We start from the raw sequence: 16,358 nt of genomic DNA on the forward strand, positions 1-16,358 counted from the left end.
AGTAGAGTAATAGAACTGTTTTGAAAATTGGGATGAGTCAAAACAGAGCTTCCCAACTTTGTGGGTGTTATTGACAGAATATGGATTTGTTGCTGAGGGCCAAGAAGGGTTAAGATAAACCCTTAAGATAAGCCATGTGGTACCCTGCTCGCTGCATACAGAAATTGTGGCACTTTCACAGAATGGTCTAGGGAGACGAAAGCATAGCAGTCTGTGCAAAGAGGCCATCAGTAAAAGCACATGTTTCATGTAAATTGAAGCTTCAACAGAAATAACCATTCCATTTTTTCACCTATGGTTTGGTACATTGTTTAATGATTTTTAACACTTTCAAAAATTTTGAGTAGAAGTTTAAGCTGCTGAATAAAGCTGCTTTCTTCTTTAGTGGTGTTTCTTGAATGAAGCACGCAAGACCTGGATTCCACTTAATTTTTTCTTCTTGTTAGAAGTGCTGACCTTTGATGACCTGACCAGAATGACTAATATTAATATCAGTCACTGAAGTTTCTGAAGATCAGTATTTCCCAATGGATGAATGGAATCTGAATGGTTGCTTTAAGAAGAGGAGTCTGTGTGTCTTCCCCACTTTGCACAGTATTCCCTTCTAAGCCAAAACTATAGCTCAAAATTATAATTGGGACAGGTTGAAAAGCTTCTCTGTTTTTCAGACTTCTTTTTCTAGGCTAACAGTTACAGGAAGCTGATTCATTAGAGGAATTAGAACTTCAAATGTAATTGATTGGAGAAATTATTTAATTAGAAGTGTCCTCTTTAAAATTTCTGTAGGTATCCTCAAATCCTGGGGAAAGAAGCAAAAATTCATACAGAAGCAAAAATTCATACATTAAACAAAAAAGGAAGGGAGATAAGGCAGGAAATGGTACAAAGATACCTTTAGATAATTAGTGTTTCCTGGATAGTAATGAGTAGGGGAGGTTGGAATAAATTTACCTAATATAAAATAAAAAAAAAATAAAGAAAATTCTAAAAAATTAAAATAACTGTCAGAATTAAGGAGATTGTGTATGTTTTGGTTTTGTTTGGAGGGTTTTTTAAATCAAAAATGTGTGGCTGAAATGTCTTGTGCCTATATACTGATGATTAAATCTTCATCACTGGACCTTAATAAGAATCTTTTTGATCTTTCCTTTTTTCTGCCGTCAACTTGCTTTTGTTGATCATTTCCTAATAGCTGATATTCTGAACCTTAGGTACTATTTTTATTTATTCTTTTTTGGTGGTGGGTTTTTTTTGTTCCATCTTCTCTGAAATGATCCCTTCTCTACTTGCAGTGGATAGCTAAAATTCCTAGAAAATACACTGCAACTATCTAGATTGCATCTTGATCTAGCAATGATGTGCTTCCTACCAATCTTATTTAGACCTTTTGTGAACACAGTTATATGTAGAGATACACATTAAAAGTATGCAGGTTATATTTAGTGTGTTTTTATATAAACATGAAACAACATAACTGTTCAGTTTTTCTGAATTATTATTCTAGGATCAAGACAACCTTTAATCCAACAATCTCAGCCTCCACCTTATTCATCACCTAGAGATGTTCCCCCAGACATATTGTTAGATTCTCCAGAAAGAAAGCAAAAGAAACAAAAGAAAATGAAGTTAGGCAAGGATGAAAAAGACCAGACTGAAAAAGCTGCAATGTATGATATCATTAGCTCTCCTTCCAAGGACTCCACTAAGCTTACATTAAGACTGTCTCGTGTAAGATCTTCGGATATGGACCAGCAGGATGATATGCTTTCTGGTTTGGAAAACAGCAGTGTGTCAGAGGGTGATATTCCTTTTAATGTGCAGTACCCAGGACAGACTTCTAAAACACCCGTTACTCCACAGGATGTTAACCGCCCACTAAACGCTGCTCAGTGTTTGCCGCAGCACGAACAGACAGCTTTCCTTCAGGCACAACAAGTGCCTGTTTTACAACAGAACACTTCAGTTGCTGCAAAACAACCTCAAACTCCTGTGGTACAGACACAGCAACAGGTTTCGCAACAAGGAGCTATAACGTCATATGATGAAGTAGAATTGGATGCATTGGCTGAAATTGAGCGGATAGAACGTGAATCAGCTATTGAAAGGGAGCGATTTTCAAAAGAAGTGCAAGATAAAGGTAAAAGGATTGTGTGTGTGTATATACACTATATATTATATAAATATATATATATGCATATAAACCCCATATATATATATATATAAAAAACTTCCTGTCATTGTCACATAATTCAATTCTGTTTACGCAGTGTAGGTTCTTCTACAACATTCATCTCCATTCCCTTCCAACAATGAACTGTAATCTTTCATATATGCATACTTTGAATATCTGATATTCTTTATTTGGGGTCTTAATGGATGGAAAGTGAAATTCTTATGTTTTGAAATTCTTCTCAAATATTCTTACTTTTAACCATGAGACTGAATGAAGTACAGTTAATGTTGTTTATAGTTTCTAAAATCCCAGCAGTACCATAAATCAAAATTTATAGTAAGTTTTGACAGTTGTATTATTAATCCATGTTGCCTAATTTAAGAAAATGCAGGAAAATTGTTTTATCCCATTTCTATTCATATCCCCATTTGGATTTAATGTGAAGGAGATGCTAGACTAAAATCACATCTGTTCTGTTCTTTTGAAGGTAGCATAATGATTGGGTAATATATTCAATTATATTGTTACTAATGTTTGTTCAACTGGATATTAATTATTATGTAGGCATTAGAACCTTTAGAGAACTACCATATATCTCTATGGTCTGTAGCACAGAACCATGTGGGCCTCTGAAATGTTTTATCTTCACTTCGTTAGGTGCACTTCTTGTCTTAATGGAGTTAGTTGAATTTATCAGTTTTGGATTTTTTTGCATTTCTTTTTCTGTTGTTAACTGGTTTGAAGGTCTTTGGTTTCAGATGGGGTTTATGAATTAGGTAGTAATAATTTACCATAAGTATTTTTCAGAATCGTCCTCTGCACCATGTTTAACTTCTGAACAAAAATGGTGAAAATTCTGATTTTGGAAGTTCATAGGTGAAAATGGCCCATGTAGACAAACTTGCATGGAATGAATTTTCTTACAGTTTGGGTCTTTAACATCAGAAAGGGTGCAGATTTTCTCCCTATTCAAAGTGGTTTTTCACTATTTTTAGTGATGCCTGAGTGGTGAAAGGAAAGAGTGAGTTTGTCTGTGTGTGTGTGTGTGTCTGTTGTGTGTGTGTGTGTATGAGTGTTTGTAAACATGGTTGCAATACTAAAAGGTGTGACTTCTAAGTATTTCTAATTCGGTAATTAAATAATTTTTTTTTAGCAAAAACTATTTATGAATATAAGGAGAAAAGGTGTGCTCACTGCAAAAGAGATCTCTACTGATCTCTACTGCCTTTCATTTAATGAGATGGGGAATTTGTTCATTTGCTTAAATCTCTTCCATTAATTTTAAATTTATCGTTGGAGAGCGTGTGGTTTGTAGCCTAATAGTTCAAAAGCTACATTTATGTCCACATATTTAAAGTAGGATCTCTACCATGTTTTGCCTGAGAAGCAGCTGAAAAAATGCAGCAGCTTTCAAACACTTTGATCAAAACTAAAATTAACTTTCTGTTTTGTTTTGTTTTTCTGGCTTTCAGAAAATGTTGACCATTAGTGGTAAAGTTTGTTTATGAGAATTACACATCCATGATCAGAGCCTTGATTTGTTTGTTTTGGGGAAAGGAGGGATTTTTATGGACTGTGACCTTTCCTGTTCACCTCTGGTCAATAACCATCTTCCCAAATACAGATTCTGACCTTATGGTTTCCCTTACTTGTGTTCTCTGATGGGTCTCAGATCTCCCTGACCTCCTACAATTGCTATAAATCAGGTACAAGAGTTGCTGCCCTATACTGGGACAGATTATCACTATTTATTCACTTGTGCTAAGTTGCCCCTATGATAGACAGCAGCACTTTTCACTTTTTCACTCTGGCACTTGAGGTTTCAGCCATAGCTGCATAGTCTTTAGTAGAAAGATTTTTAGCATTCTTGGAACAGATTTCCTGAAGATGCTACCTTGGAGATATGTAGTTCTTATTTTTTTTTGGTAATGCTTTTGCCATTGCTTCTAAATTTATGCTGTGTCTAGAATCTGATATACTCTGGGATTGTTCTAGTTAGAGCTGTTTGTTTTGTGAGGCTGCAAGAGGAAGCATCCTCTGTTGTTCCTATAGGAATATGTCTGCTAGAAACATATTCAATAGCTTCTAAATATGTAATTCATTTCTGCAAAGCTGCATAGTGTATTTATACAAAATCCTGGCATTTGTGCCTTTTTGTACATGTACTGTAACTTCAGATCACATTATGTCAGGAGGAGTGTGTGGATGTAGCAAGTGCTCCGTGTAGTTAGAGTGGGAGTGCATAGAGCCAGCTGATGCTTTACAATAGCAAGCATCCCTTTAGAGAGCTTACTCAAAATGCTAGCGCATACTAAAACATGCATGAAAGCGTCTTTGCTGCTTTTGTAACAGAGGCATGGGAATGCACATTACAGCCGTACTGTGTTTTCTGTGTATACTCACACCGTTTTCCATAAATTACTTTCAGTAAAGTGGTACTCAACAGTTTTGGTAGTAGATTAGTGGTCTCTTCTGTCCTTTATTTTAGACATGAAATTTCCACAGTTCTGTACTCCATCACAGGTTTTCAAGTGCTTTCTTTTTAACAGTAAGGGTTTGGTTGCAAAGGACATGTTCTTCCAAGGTTAATAACCAGTAGTGTGGAAGGGTTTATTTCAGAAAAGCAGCAGAGATTTTGGGGGGACATTCTTGCTAAAAGTTATACAGCTTGTCTATGGCAATGGTGAGGTCTGGGGTTTTTTTGAATGCTGAGGTCCTTTTATTATATTTGATAATGGTGGTAAATGGGGATTGGAGCCTTGTGGTACTTATATTACTTTCTGTAACAAATCATTGTTTCTAATAAAGCTGTTAAAATATTTAGCTTCCACCAAACAAAATCTCTCAAAGTGGGAAGCAGTCTGAGTTTCAGAAGAGGAGATAACACAGGGGTTTGCAGAAGCACCTTCTTTGAAAAGCAGCTTGTCTTTCTGAAATCTGATTTTCATGCTTTTGTTTTATGAAAAGGAATCTTTAGTGCAAAAATCACTAATCCAAAATCTGACAGATTTGAGCTACTGGGTGTCAGATATGTGTAAGGAGTGATTTTATAATATAGACTTCCTTCCTCATATCCAAGTGCTTTTTGTAGCTATGTTTTTATAATTCTATCCTTTTTGGCTGCTTGGCTCTTGGAGTGTGTCCTCTTCATAGATCATGATAGAGAAGTGTGAAGTTTAACAATAACAAGTTGGTTTCATCCTTGTTCTCTGTGTGGAAGGGCAGGAGTTCGTCTCCTCTTTTTACTCTATCCTTAAGAAAATCTCTCTATTGATTAACTTAACAAGTAATTTTTCTGTGTCTGTCAGTGAAAGGAGATTTTGAAGATCTAGACATTTGGCACCAAAAGTTGCGTTTTAATACATCTCTTATATTTAATAGCTTCGGTAGTGCTAAGTAGTCCATGGAGCATGGCATAACTCAGGTCTTCAGTTTCCATTTCTTCCCTCACAATGACCTCTATATCCTCATCAGATAAAATATGTTAATCAATACTAGATCATATCTTCTCTTTTGAAAGAATCTGTACTATTACAGATAGATCTAGCTATTACTTGTCAAGACTCAGATTATCTGAGTTAGAAAAAAAGTGATTCAAAAGGGATTTTAGAGAAGTGGATTGACTTTTTCCGTAAGGATTGACTGGTAAACTGCCCTCTGGTTACATTGTGATATTTTGATTATATAATTTCTTCAGAAAGGTACTGAAACTTAATTCTAACCTTCTTTTCTAACTACTGCCAGTACTGTCACACTTCCTGTACTACTTGGTGCAGTTGAAGACTTTTGAAACGACTAGGGGTCTATATTCTGAACCAGTTTTGTTCCCTTAACTGACATTTTGCTTTGTTCACGTTCTGAAGTTGACTGCAGGAAATCCTATTAAGTTTTAAAAATTGTCCCAGGAATTTCTGTTGTTCTCAGGCATCTTTTTTTCTTTTGAGAGATGGGAATACTGGGGGAGAAATTTCATTTTGGTAATCTCAGTTCTTTGCATTAAGTTGTGCTTTGCCACTGTTCAGGTACAAGTTACTTATTTTTATATGTAGTTAAGTAATTCAAAGTTAGTCCATCACTTTTAGACTAAACTTTTTCTAGAACATTACATTAAGTTCTCCTTCTTTTTCAAGATTTAGATCTGTTACAGAATTTATTTGCAGATAAAAAGTTTGTACATCAAGATCTTTCATGCTTTTCTAAACCTCCAAATACTATGAAACAAAAATGTTTAACAGACTGATGCTAAAAGGAGCTTGCAGTCTTTTAGTGACACAGAAAAGGGAAGATAACCTTGAAAATTGCATAAAATCCCAGGAAGTAACCCATCTCTTTCAGATGCTTTCTTGCAAATTGATTTAGCTTTTTTATTTTATTCAGATTTGCTATGTTTTAATCTGAGCTCTTCCATACACAGGACTGTGTAGTTAAGATTTCTTCAAAGATACTTTTGTATAATACAGCAATGTTAACAGATTGAGGAGGTCTGCTTGTAAAAGGCAGAAGTTTGTTTTCTGTCATTTGTGAAAGAGTAATCAAATCATTAACCATTTCATTAGGAGGCTAATATTTTTTTAAACTTAAAAGCATTAGAAAAAAATTTTTAATGAGACAAACCGACTTGTATATGTGTGTTTTTCCCTGTATATTTTACCCCTGAGGATCCATTTTACCCACTTCTTTGGAATCTTACTGTGGATTCTTTGAATTAGGAAGAAGTGAAGCTGTAATAACTTATTTCCAATAATTGGATCAGTTAGGGGGCATTTGGATGCCTGCTGTGGGCTCTTCTTTTTTTGGTTCGTTCCAAGCCCTTAGCAGCAGAGACACACATCCCAAGAGTGTGAATCTGCCGGAGCAAAACTCTCAAAACTACAGTTGTAGGTAAGTAACCTTTTTCTCTTACCTTTAAGCTCTTACCCAGCTACTCTCCCTTTCTCCCCATTACCCATCTCCCCCGTAAAATTCCCTAAAGAGGAAACTAATAGAAGAATACTATTAAGAATGAATAGTTTGTTTATGTCTAATTTTATGTAGTTACTTCATGAAGTGACAATGTGTAATTATAACCAGGATATTAGCATTCATTTCCAAAAATATTTTGTAGGGGGCTTATTGCCTCAAAAATGGAGCTACAAGTAGTGATTTGTATGGTAATCTTGCAGATTACAGTCATTAATACCAGAAGGTGAGGAGATAGAGTGTGGAAGATAAGTGATTGTCTGTATAGGAGAATGTGAGACTTAGGTATCCTGGGTTTTGTGTATACAAGCTTTCATTAGGTCTGCATTTTGTAGTGTGATCTAATAGATGAAACTGGCACCTCATATAGCTCTTCCAAGAAAACACAGCTTTGCAGCCTCCAGGTCCTATAAAAGACAGATTTTGTGGTTTTGTGTGTTCAGACATGTTTTAAGAAAAGTAAGGGGAAGAAGGATTCCCGTTCTATGAGAGGAATTGCAATGAACTATTGCAATGTTTATGCCTATCTGTGAAAAGTTACCTCCTTTTACAGTTTTTATAGAGATTAATGTACTTTACAAATGAAAAATGTTTTTCTTTTTAAAAAAGGTAGGATCATATAATTTAATAGCATTTTTATTTGTGCTCATATGTAGAATGAAATCAAAATTCCTCTATTTATACCAGGTTGTGATTCACATAGGGTAGTGCAGAAAACTGCTCTTGTAAGAAGGTGTAGAAAATAACTGAACTTTAGCAGTTTAGCAAGAAACTTTCTTTGTTTCTGCCTACACTGTAAACTAAGACTAGAAAATTCAATATAAATTGCATGTAATGTATACGCTTGATTGTACCTGTGGATCAGAGGATTTATGATACCATTAATCCAATAATAACTTACATTCTGGGACAGACATTTCTTTATAATGGATTTAAATCTTGATAAAGAGATGGCACGAGTAGTTAATAAACCCTATTAAGAGCTTAAGCCCAGCATTTCTGTAGTTCACATTCACTAAGTTCATGCTGACATCAACTTAAGAAGACACAATATTTTTTTTCATTGTCATGGAATATAAGTGTTAATCTAGTTAATTGATGATATTTTTGAGTACAAGGCAGAACAAAATCAACAGCTGGAAGTGAGAAGAGAAAGTCACTGATAATTTCTTAAGTTTTCTGTCTATACTAATGAATTAAAATCTAATTGGATAATGTTAGCCATGATGCTTAAGAGTTTTCACTCTGATGTTAGTGTGTTGCATTTTTCTTGTGGAATGCTACACTAGGTATTTCAAACTAAGTATACTTGAGGTTTTGCTCAGATATTTTGAGTTTACAAAACTGTAATTTTGTGCAAAATCACATGGGTAAAACCTAGTGTTTATGCTGAAAAATCTATCTCATAAATAAAGTCATATGGTTTGTGAGAACAATATTAAATTCAGGGAGTTTAAGTTGGAGTTTCTAATCTCTAAACAAATGTAGATATTTGATTATACTTTTCTGTAGTTCAATTTTTTTTGTTATTTCCTAGTGTAGCATTTCTTTTGTATTACTATAATTGCCAGAGATTATGTCTGAACAACCAGACATCCCTAAGTAGAAAAATTCCTAAGATGCTATGATAATTGTATTATTGCTATATTTAAGAACAGAGTCAAAACTTTCTAATCTTAATTTTGATGAAGTCTTCTACACCTTAAGGCATATCAGGGATCGCTGTAGCCTTTTTGTTTTTTAAACGGAAAGAGTTTAGACATTGTTCTGGTGGGGTTTCCTTTTTGGACAATGACCAGAAATTTGATGAAGTCTTTTAACAGGTCATTGAAGAGTAGCATGTGGTTCTGTCCTGAGTCTTACAAGTCTGTTTCTTTGAACTGCAGCAGCTGAAAGTCTGAACCTCTGGTCTCTTCAGAGGTTTTTGGAATTATGTACCATTCTATAAAGCTTCCTGTACGAGGTTCATGACTGTACTTTCTTGATTTCTTCTGAAAGGGAGGAAGTAGTGAGAATGAAATCTTTGTCCTGTGTTGCTTGTATCTCTCCTTCAAGGGGAAGAACTAGTTGTGTGGAAATCTCTTCTGCTGAAGGAAGGATTCTGTTGGTTGTTCAGTTCTTTATTTTTCATTTGGCATAAGACTTTGAGGGGAAGTCAGATTGGAGCAAACTCTTATGGATTGTGCATACATGAGGGAGCTGAAAAGAATGGGTATTTGTCCTAACTCCACTGATGGGTTGTCCATTGGTACCATTGAAGTAATTTTAAACATTCCTTGTATACAGATTAGATTCTTGTGGTCTACAGAGCACTGTTAGCTGGGGGAACAGGGCATTTAGGTTCAAAGAAATCTGTGAATAGTAACTAAGAAAAGGAAACAGTTGACAGTAGACATGTTTGTTATTTAAACATTTAGCTATTTGTCATTTGTCAAAAATATCTAATCTTGATTGCTAGTTTAAATAAGATAAGCTTATAATTGGCCTCTATCTGTTCTCTGATGTTGTTAAAAATAGGAGATTTGACAATACGTAATAACATATTAGGACTAGAATATTTGAGTTAAATTTGTTAACTTGTGATATAATTAAATAAGTGCTATTTCAAATGAATGGAAGCATATCCTAGTAATCTCTGATATCAGAGATTAGAAGAGTTAGAGGTTTCAAGACATAAAACTCTTAAAAGTTATCTTTTACAAAAACAAAATTCATACTTTCAATTACCATTTAAATAGTTCATCTAGAATTCAACATAAGAAAATCAATATTTTTTGTGTCCCCAAAGAGGAGAACATTTAAATATGAGCATTTTGAATATGAAGTCTTCCACTGAGTCCCTTGCAGGGTGTAAAATGGGGAAGCAAAAATTTATCTGTTATGTCTATTTATAAGTATACCAAACAATATTAATACAAGGAAGTGTTACCGTTCTGCTAAAAAGAAGCTTAGCAACCCTGCTGATGGTTATTATTTAGACTTGTTGCCTTTTCATAGATACTTACAAAAGGCCCATTTTCAATATGATGGACCAAGCAGTTCTAGAACTGAGTATCATCCAATTTTACTCAATTGTTTAAGGAGTTTATTCTGGGATTATCAGGTTTGCAAGGAAGCAGTAATATAGAGGATTTCAGTGCTAATGGTATCTTGACTGTTGCTTTGGAAAGATTCCAGGGTGAGTAAAAGAATAGAGATACATTCATAGTAACAGCTCTCCTCATCCACCTGCTGCTTCTAACACTTCCTCAGCTTCCAAGCATATCTCTTTTCTGGATGAATGGTCTTCAAATCACAATTTCCTTGTAGTTTCAGCAGAAATCTATCTCATGAGGTCTGTGGTTATTTCAGTGCAATGTGGCTCATTGCACAAAGTTCCACAGTAACTAATTAATTAAATTCTAAATCTTAAAGTACTCATAACTTTGATACACATTTCCTAAGATTAAGAGGATAACCTGCTCTCCAGGAATACTGTTCATAAGAGGATTTGTGGGAGATTACCACTTGGAAATCCAGCTTATTTTTTTCCCATGTCAAGCTTGTGGTTCCAGTAATGCTTTGTTTCTTGTACCATGGTGAATAATTTCATTTGATAGAACAGCTCTACTATTTTTTAGTATAGTGTAGTTTATGATCTTGCTTTGAGTTCCAAGGTACTGCCTTTTAGTGAGCATGTTGCAAAGTAAAGAGAACATACTTATGAATTTGCTAAGTCAAAAGGATTCATACATAGAGTAACTGTTCTCCGAACTACAATAGATTTGTTAAAGGAATTGGAAAAAATATAGGTATATTTTAAGTATATCTAAAACCTCAGAGAAAGGTGGAGGAGTGAATTTATTGTTTTGAAAAGAATCTGAAAACAATGAACTAGTATACCAAATCATTAATATAGTCAGAAAACTCTTCTGTAACTTAATACATACTCCTTTTACTATGAAAACTGTTACAAAGATGGAAGCAAAAACATCCTGATCACACTTTATTGGACTAAAGAGATTGTGACCCAATATAGTTGGAACTGCAACAAGCTTCAGATCTAGGTCTGTAAGATTTCAAAGAAAGACATTAATCTGATATTTTGGTGAAGCCCCAGATCCCAATATTTTTCCCCCACAAAAAATACTACTGTCTGTGGAATGAAGTTTGAATACTGATGCCTTGAAGGATATGAAGTATATTTCAATGGATATTGTAAAAATTAATCTGTTCATATTGGGACCCATGACTTAACGAAGAAGCTGTATGCAAATTTCCGTATATTCGACTATGGAAGAGAAGATCTGAAGACATCTGTTTTTAGAGGTTCCCTACTCTCTTCTCATCTCACTGTTCTAATTCTTGTATAGCTGAAAGTGAGTTCAAGATTTTATGAAGCCCTCAGAACCCAATGATATGTTTCAGCTTTCAAATTTTTGTAGCTATTATTTCAACTTTCAAAAGTTTTTGTACTTATTCAATGGAGTTTTTTCATTATGCTTTTTGAAGGCATATATAGTCATCCTATCTTTTTTGCCCTAGTTCAACTGGATACTTTCTTATACTTAGGACAGCTTTTTTAGACCTAGATCCAGAATTCTCATACAGACAAAGTGGTAATGATTGAGTTTAGTTTTGAGGCTCACTTTCAAGATGTACTGGAAATAAGAAGAAATCTGTGAATGATCTGTAACTCTGTCTGCAATCACTTTGCCATCTAAGAAAATGAAACTGTGAAGGTGTCCCTTCCTTCTCAGGCAAGATGTCAAGTTACTAAAACATCAGTATTCTAATTTCAAGATAGATGAAGAATGTGCATCAGAAGAGCTATGTATTTAGAGGGAATATGTGTATCAAGTTGTGATGTAATCATCTACTTATGTGTTCTCAACTTGCGATTTGACATTCTGGATGATGAAGAGCAGCAGCATGGTGAACCTGGTCCCATACAGAAGTCCAAGCAAGAAAATTGGCCCTACTTGAATTGTTTTGGTTGTTTGTTGTTGGTGCCGTCAGCATGAGGGCTCTGCAAGGTGAGTTTTGGTTGGTCCAGCTACAGCTGTCTAAGGCATCACAGCTCATGGCCGTCTGCTCCTGCAGTAGGCATAAGAGAGGAAGGCATTTGCTTGCTTAAAGCTGAATCATTCAGCCTGGTAGGTTAATGCTGACCGCCTTCACTACTGCCTTATGGTGATACAGTAAAGTAGTTGTGGAAATATGAATGGGGGTTCCCTTCTGCTGCAGTTGATAACTTCAGTTAAAGAAATGGGGCAGATAATGAATAACAGTAACATCTTAAAGACTACTGTTAGATCTACCATCAGAGCTTTTCAGGACTTTTTCAGTGTGCCTGGCATTTTTGGAATAAAATGACAACTTTTCATAAGAATACAAGTTTCTGAACTTAGATTTCAAAATGTAAAGGGTTTTAATTGAGAAGTAAGGTAATGATGTGTGTGGATGTATGCATATTTGTTCTAATCCATAGTGAAGAAAAATTAATCTATTTAAGTCCTCATATGAATCCAGCAGTTGCTGTAGCACAGGAAAAGCAAAAATCTCCATGCTAAAAACCTGCATCTTTGATTTGGAAAATTTATTTTGCCTTACATGTCTATCACGAAGTTGGCATTCATTCCTATAGGCTTCTGTTGAGCTTTGCAAAATTCTTTATTTGCAGTTGATCAGTTTCTGCATGGAGTTTATTGTATCTGTCTTTACCTGTCTTCCAGCCATTAAATCTTGTACAAAACTTTTGAGTTTTAGAAAGTTAGAGATATCCAAATAGATTTGAGGATGAAAATGATAGAGAAAAATCCTGTTCACATCACTGGAATTGACCATGTTATTGCTTGTCGTTGTGGCAGAATTTTAATTTTGGAGGTGATCCTTCAAAGTATTTCTAAATAAGAATCCTCTAAAAATTTTCAAGAAATCAGAACTCATATGTTGTGATTCTGGTTTACATTTCCAGAGGACTGTGTGGATTTTTTCTTTGACATTTATTTTCCTATTTCTTGATTACATCTTCCTTACTGTACATTCACATGCTCTGAATGGAGAGCTTGTTCATTGCATCTGGTGATAAGGCACAACAAACCTAGGCATAAAGAACAGTATTTTTCTTGCTTTACATTTGTGGTCTTGACATTTTGGAATAGATCTATGTTTAGTAATTCCTTACAATCTTATCCCCTGATTACAGAGAAAGGGTTTTTTTGACAAATTATGCAGGGGTAGTTGAGAAATGAGAATATAAGCCTTAGTGCAGGTAAAGCATCTGGTTTGCATGGCAGAAGTTATTTTTAGTTTAGAGTTCTGTGTTGGTAATATAAATGGGTTGTAGTTTTACATGGGTAGAATATACTCTTTTGGATACTTCCATGTGCTTCTCATGTCTATGAATTCTACCAAATTGCAGGTGGTTGACTTAATTTTTCTGTATTCTGCTCCTAATGTTTTTTAGTGTAAACTGAAGGGCTTATTGCAGAGTCAGGTTCTTGACAGAAAATTATCACAATACTTTGTGTTTCATCGCAAGTTTTTAAGTGTGTAGCGGTCCCCCACCTAATATGCATGTGTTAAGGTAGAGACTCCAACCCTTGGTTTACTGCTTTGTTTCAAAGAGAAGCATGGAGGGGTGGAATAGTTACTTGATCAGTTTCGTTCATTGTTTGTGCGTTCCCTGACTAAAATATGTGTGAAGTCCAGCTGATCCACTGAACCAAGTGGGGAAAACCTCTGTTGTAATCATTGCAGATCCTTGCTTACTTAGTACTTGTGTAATAAAAAGGTTGGATCTGCAGAAGATATCTTCTATATCAAAACTAGTTGTGGAGCTGCAGCTTAACTTTGACTTTTCAAATTTCTGCTTCAAGTGTAATTAAGGAGTTTGGGAGTTTTTTTAATGGGGTTGGATTTTTGGCCCTTATGTATTGCAGCTGCTTTATTAGGTGGTTCACTTGGGAATTACACAGGACCTTTGATTTCATATGTTTTGAGGGAGGGTTTTTTTAATGATTAGCTGGCATTTGTGGGAAACGGACAGTGAATGATAGTCTGAATACATACATTAAAAAGTATTAGTTAGAGAAGTCCTATTCTTGCTTTTAAATTCAGTGGATTTTGTTTTGTGTGCACATCCATGCTGTGGAGGATTCGTTATGGGAATGGAAGGGAATGGACATTCTTTCTTGAACATTTATCAGTTTTTATATATAATTTGTGATTCTTTTCTCTTTTAACTTGCAGATAAGCCTCTAAAGAAGCGAAAACAAGAAAACAAACCACCAGAGGCTGGAGGTGCTACTGGAGGAAATAGAACAGCTTCTCAGGAGACAGGTTCTGCAGGAAATGGGTCACGGCCAGCGCTGATGGTTAGTATTGATCTGCAGCAAGCAGGAAGAGCAGACTCTCAGGCAACAGTAACTCAGGATTTGGACACCATCAAAAAACCTGAAGAAATTAAGCAGTATAATGACGGGTTTATGTGTGTTCCCCAAGAAGACACTGTTGGAGTTCTTAAATTTAAACCTGAAAACCATCCAGAAATTTTTAGGAAAAAGTCAGACTTTGAAAGTCAAAAGACAGATATCCAGCAAAATGAAAACAGACAAATGGAATTCCAGCAAAATGAGAGCAGACGGTTGGAAAGTAAATACAATGAGAGCAAGCAGTTAGAAGTGAAACATGAAAGCAGACAAATGGAAGTGAAACAGAATGAGAACAGACAGACAGAATTGAAACAAAATGAGAGCAGGCAAATGGAGATGAAACAAAATGAGGGAAAACAAAATAATGGCAAACAGGAAATACGGCAAAGGCCAGAAACACCGAAACAGAAGAATGAAGGCAGACCTGAAACACCAAAACAGAAGAGTGAAGGGAGGCCTGAAACACCTAAACACAAACATGATAATAGGAGGGACTCCAGTAAACCTTTGCCAGACAAGAAAATTGAAATACCTAGGCACAAACTAGATGTGAAGTCTGATCCTTCAAGGATGAAACCTGAAAATCGACCTGATCCAACAAAACCGAGGCCTGATGGGCGCTCAGTTTCTGATACACCAAGGCGTGACCATGACAGCCTTAAACAAAGATCTGAGGACAGGGGGGAATCAGAGAGATACAGAGGAGATCCATCCAAGATCAGAAGGCCTGAATATTTGAGATCCTCAAACAAAAATGAACATGATTCTAAGCATGGTATTAAACCTGATGGTTCAAAACCTGAGAAATTTGAAAGGAAGTATAGGCATGAGTCTGGTGATTCAAGGTTTTCTTCTGGGGATCAGAAATCAAGGCCTGACAGCCCTCGTATTAAACAGGAAAGTAAAGGGGATTCTAGCAAATCAAGACCTGATAAACCTGGTTTTAAGTCACCAAACAGCAAGGATGAACGAAGGACAGATGGTAATAAGAGTAAAGTAGATAGTAATAAAGCACATGGTGACAATAAAGCAGAGTTTCCCAGCTATTTGTTGGGGGCAAGATCTGGCGCATTGAAACATTTTGTCATTCCAAAAATCAAACGTGATAAAGATGGCAATGTTACTCAGGAGTCAAGGAAAACTGAATTTAGAGGTGAACATAAGGACAAAGTAGAGAAGATTGGGCTAGTTGAAGATCTAAATAAAGGAGCTAAGCCTGTAGTTGTCCTTCAAAAGCTTTCTTTGGATGATGTGCAGAAATTTATTAAGGACAGAGAAGATAAATCAAGGGGCTCTTGTTTTAAACCTAACAAGAACAAGTCAACCAAACCTAATAAAGGTAAGATTGTTTTAATATTAATTGCATTGTATCTTTTACACTTGAGTTCTTGTAGACTTTCTACTTCTGCTGTTAGAAATTAAGTGCAAACATTTGATAGTTTATATGCTTGCTTATATGGTGAGAAATAAACTGAAACTAGTGTAAGGACTTGTCATTATCAGAAATCTTGCTAGAAATGTACCTGAAATTATTTATCTACTTCAGTACAACTACTTAATCTGGCAACTCTTTAGTGGTCTTAAGATGTACTTCAGCTGCACTAGTTTTATATGGTCCTTTATCTGGTGAAATGTAACTGTCGTGTGTATAATTTTACCTGATTAGGTCTGTCTGTATAAAGGGCTGCCACTACTATAAATATTGTAGCTGGAATGATGGGAAATACTCACTATGCAAGCCCTACAATTATTTTTGTATTTAATTTGAGGTTAAATGGGTTTTTCCAAAGCATGTTTTTAAATGGTGGTAG

The 16,358-nt window shown here is 35.4% G+C and overlaps 1 protein-coding gene across 2 annotated transcripts in view; it reads left to right on the plus strand.

The window, feature by feature from the left end:
- The window catches only part of LOC135459281 (nipped-B-like protein), a 154,705-nt gene that overhangs the window by 74,195 nt on the left and 64,152 nt on the right, over positions 1-16,358 (plus strand). For both annotated transcript variants that reach the window (XM_064735066.1, XM_064735065.1), the window contains exons 9-10: positions 1,505-2,137; positions 14,366-15,886. In XM_064735066.1, coding sequence (XP_064591136.1) covers positions 1,505-2,137; positions 14,366-15,886 — 2,154 coding nt within the window. The remainder of the gene's footprint in view (positions 1-1,504; positions 2,138-14,365; positions 15,887-16,358) is intronic.

The sequence above is a fragment of the Zonotrichia leucophrys genome, chromosome Z (assembly GCF_028769735.1).
Source record: "Zonotrichia leucophrys gambelii isolate GWCS_2022_RI chromosome Z, RI_Zleu_2.0, whole genome shotgun sequence".
Lineage (NCBI taxonomy): Eukaryota > Metazoa > Chordata > Aves > Passeriformes > Passerellidae > Zonotrichia > Zonotrichia leucophrys.